We start from the raw sequence: 4,637 nt of genomic DNA, 5'->3' as shown, positions 1-4,637 counted from the left end.
ACCTGTAAATCTTACGGTTAGCCGGCGAATCGCTATAAAAGCCAGAGAAGTCACCCAGCAGCTTCAGTACAACATCTGACTTGCTAAGAATGGATTTCAAGAGCTGTGTAAGTTCGCTCAGACCTATACTAAGCTGACTTGATAGTCGTGGCCCAAGACTGACCCTACTTGTGATTAATAATACTCTTACGTAGCTGATATTCCTATCGCTTCTGTTTGCCGGCGTTGCGGCGCATCCAGAACCAGCCACTCCCAATGCGAGGCCGCCCTGCGCGCCGTTTTGCGCCGGACGTCCTCTTCTGCCGCCTGGACACCTTAACTGATTCATCCTCTTATTCCGCTTGTTACACCATAAGATGAAATTCAAAATCGCTTGGCATTCAAAATGTTGTATCTCGCCCAAAAAATAAAAAAAGACAATTTTAACCATAGTTTTCATTTAAACGCTAAATATAACATTATATACCCTTATAAGTTAAAACAATATTATGATTTTAATATCTTTAATTTTTTAAACTAATGAATTACTCAAGTTTAATGTTTCTGAGTCAATTGTCAAAAAGATAATTCTCGTTCGCTTTACGAGTACTCGCAATTGCTTATCATAAATTCTTCTTGGAAGCAGTTTATTGTTATTTTCCTAGAAATATTATTTCAAAGAGAATTTACTGATGTCAACCGCGAATTTAAAATTAGATTATTGAGCTTATACAAGTATAAATCAAATTTTTAAACCTGCATTGTTGTAAAGTCGGAATACGGTTTATCCCGAAAAGCAACTACTTTATTATCTTAATAATGTTTAATTGCTTAAAGTTAATGACATTTTATTTAAGTGCAAATTTACTTTTGTCATTGTTTTTACTTTTGAAAAATGATAGCAGCAAAATGAGGCTTAAGACACTTGCTTTTTATTGCTGAATTGGACATCTCAATGAAATTCAATAACTTGGAAGTAATAAAATCAGTTAAATCTTCCAGGAAATTCTGCATGTGAAATTTCACTTTTTTTGTTGGTGTGACATTTGGGCCGCTGTTTCCAAAATTTTGGTAAGACACATTATATTCACTGGGAATTTGTTCGTTTTTTCCTGTCGATCCGCCACTTGGGTTGCTTTCGCTTGAGGAACACTCTTGCTTCCCGTTGATTAAAGTGCATCGTTGATAGGTGCAAGTTTGTATTCCGTTGTGTGTTCTGCAATGTCTCCGATATAAATGACCTGTGTTTCCGTATTCGTAATTGGTTGAGTCATGGCTTTCATAATTGGCTCCACCGATCCCTGGGTTTGGGATATATCCATTATTTCCTGCAGGGAATACAGCTGCTGGAACTTCTGTTATACTACATTCTTTTTGCCGTCGAATGAATGTGTGCAACTTTCCTTGCTGCATTTGTATATTCCTGTTTTCCAATCACACGAGGTACGGGAAGATTGTGCTTTGCCCATCCATTGCCATTGGTAATGCCATTGGGCCACACCAAAATCAATAATCAACAAGGTGACTAAAACAATCTGCTTAATAAGAAGTTTTTAACACTTTATTTTTATATCTTACAACTTTTGTTAAGTGCTCACCAGTAAATTCATTATGTTAATAATATAAAATTTCTTTTGCACAATTGCTTTATATAAGAATGCATTGGTGAAATTTCGCAGCTACCTGTAAATACCCTTACAAAAGATAATTATAATGGACATAAACAAAAATTTATTAATTTATAATTTGATGAAAATAACATAATAATAATAAAAATAACAATAATTAGTTTATATATTGTCTTGATATGAATATCTTAATGGACTTCTTGTTCAAATCTTAATACTTTCCTATAGAGGTTATAAATTTTCTTATCGGCTGATGTACTTGGAAATGACTTATTACTTTATTAAAATTGTGATAAGGGGCTTCTCAGTTCCACTTTGATTATTTGATATGTAAAGTTTTTATTCCATCATTCCTTGAAATATAAATTGCTCGATGAGCTTAAATCTTTTTTAATCTCATTTGAAAATCACTACTAATAGACGATATGAATACAAACATAATTATATTAAGTACACTGGTTAAAAAACGTTGTAAATTCAAACATTTTGTACTCAATCAAAAAATTTTCCAATTTAATTTTCATCCATTGCGGTTTTTAATTATTTTGAATATAAAAACTTACGTTGATTACGTGATTGAATATTTACTTTAAATATTAAATAAACAATTTTTAATTAAATAGATAGATATTTATTTTTACTACTTATATTTATATATCTGACCATGGTGTTGTATAATTTAAGCTCCCAACTAAATACAAAGACAAAATCAGCATTAGCTTTTGGCAGACACACATGCTATGATAAAATTTAATTGCTGATTGGCAAACAAAATAATAATGCCAGTTTACTTTTCAAAATAACAACTTTCAATACCGATATGGATTAATCAAAGATAGGAATATTGTCAGGGCCGTCAATATATTTGCCATTTATTCGTATTGTGCGACCACGGCCAATAACGCTCTTTGATGGGTGAATGCGCTCCGGTCGGCCTAAGATCTGAGTATTGGCTTTCAAGGGGTTTCTTTAGTTTTTTAGTTGTAGCTGTACCAATGTTCCCATTTTCAGCACCAAGAAAAATTTGGTAAGTACTTACAGATCTTCTACAACGGAAAATCGCCTGGAGGGTTTGAAGATCAGCAAAAGCAACAAGGTGGAGGACTTGGAGATCAACAACAGCAACAAAGTGGTGGATTCGGATGGATTACACAACAATTTTGATGTCTTTGCATTGAATTATAAACACAACCTAATACCGGGTTCAACAAATTTGAGAACAAAACAAAGACAAAATTGGGAGGATGCAGCTAGTCAATAGCCTCCTCCGTGTCGGCCTTTTCCTGCTCCGTTTGAGGTTCCCGCCCGTCGCCCAGATCGGTCCCATCCCTGCTGGCTTCCTGGGACTTGCCCTCCCCCTGCGAACCGACCAGCTGGGTGGCTTGCCAGGCTCTGGTCCAGGGCAAGGACATCAGCGACATGACCTTGGACAGGCCGTGCTGCTCCCTATCCCGCCCACTTCCGGCTACCGCCTCCTTCTCCGGCAGCTGAAGCTCCTCGCAGCACAGCATGGAAGCCAGCAAGTGCTCCACGAAGAGGGCGTGCCTCCGCCTCAGACTTCCGGTTGCTTCCGTTTCCTGGCACCTCATCTCCTGCTGGGCGATCCACTGCAGCAGAAGATGCCTCTCGGGTTGCCGTTTTGGTGGTGCCATAATAACCTGACTGCGCGCTTGGCGAACCTCCTGCTTGTTGGTCTCCCCAGTGAGTTCGATGGTGGGCATCTGGACATCGGAGTGACCCGACACTCGGCCCAGCTGCAGGATCATATCGAAGCCCCTTGTCTGAGGCTGTGGCTGCCCCTGCTGCTGTTGCAACAGACGGCGTCGGCGGATGCGATTCCGGACCAAAATGCGGCGCAGAGGCGGTGTGTCCGGCTCCAGGAGATTGGCGTGCTCGATGTGGTTGAGCAGGAGGTGGCGCGCCAGATTGCGAATGGCCACCAAGTGGATGGCCGGAAGGCCGGCGCACATGGGACAGACCACATAGGCATCGGCGAGCCGGTGCTGGCCACACACATGCTCTATGAGCCGCTTGGCCGAGTGCCCCAATTGGTTGCAGTACGGACAGCTATAGCAATTGGACAGGTGCACCAGGTCTGGCACATCGCCGCCGAGCAACGGTCGTCCGTCCTGTGACTCGAGGATCAGCTGCATGGGATGGTCGCAGCGGTGGTCCTGCGTCTCGATCCGCTGGTCGTAGCAGTCGCTGCAAAGGTCATAGTTCACGCAGCGCATGCAGCGGAAGCGGCGACCCCGGAAGTCCTGCCTCTGACAGCCATCGCAGCAAATGTGGCGGCTGGCCATCGCTCCGGTTATCTCCGATCCTCCGAGCGCATGCACTGAAACACTGATCGAAAAGCTGATCAATTAGGTTTTGAATTTCTACAATTCGAATCGAAATAATGACACATATCGACGGCACACAAAGGGAATGCCTAACTTTCGACCTGCCTTTTCTCTTTAGAGTGTTTATTATGTCGTATTTAAATATAAATTTCATTTTTTTGTTGGCTGAGTATTTATATTGACTAAACTTTAAACACGATTTTTCCAAAAGCAAAAAATAACAATTTAATAGTTATATTTTATATTACATATATCTTTTAACTGTAAAATGACATCAAATGTAATCCCCATGGAACACTTTTCCAAAAATCCCGCTTATAATTATTTAATTGGATACCCAGTCTGTAATGGGTTAAGCCCTATGGTTCTAACTGTAAATGTTGTTCCTTTCGTGGCTATCTCTCTCTCTCTCTCTCTCTCTCTCTGCCTTGCTCTGTTTTTTCAAATTTCCAAGCTTGGTGCGCGGCAATTGTAATGGAAGTCTTCCGGCTTCATGCACCTCCGTCCTTGCACCTCCCTCTTTTTGGGGGCCATCATGTTAGACAGAGTACACTCAAAAAAAGGACCTAAGGCTAGGATATAAAATATTCTATTTGTTTTTCAATGGAATTACAATTGGAAAAATAACAAATGTACTTTAAAGTTATCTACAAAAAACATTTTTGAAGTACAAGTTCTATAAAAG

The 4,637-nt window shown here is 40.2% G+C and overlaps 1 protein-coding gene across 1 annotated transcript; it reads right to left on the bottom strand.

The window, feature by feature from the left end:
- Positions 1-2,417: 2,417 nt before the first annotated feature.
- LOC128263043 (E3 ubiquitin-protein ligase KCMF1) lies at positions 2,418-4,052 on the bottom strand. Its single transcript, XM_052997697.1, has one exon. The coding sequence runs from the start codon at positions 3,908-3,910 to the stop codon at positions 2,858-2,860; it is 1,053 nt and encodes a 350-aa protein (XP_052853657.1). The 5' UTR covers positions 3,911-4,052; the 3' UTR covers positions 2,418-2,857.
- Between the last annotated feature and the right edge of the window lie 585 nt (positions 4,053-4,637).

Source organism: Drosophila gunungcola, unplaced genomic scaffold (genome assembly GCF_025200985.1).
Source record: "Drosophila gunungcola strain Sukarami unplaced genomic scaffold, Dgunungcola_SK_2 000001F, whole genome shotgun sequence".
Taxonomy (NCBI): domain Eukaryota; kingdom Metazoa; phylum Arthropoda; class Insecta; order Diptera; family Drosophilidae; genus Drosophila; species Drosophila gunungcola.
This window is presented reverse-complemented; position numbering and strand designations above follow the sequence as displayed.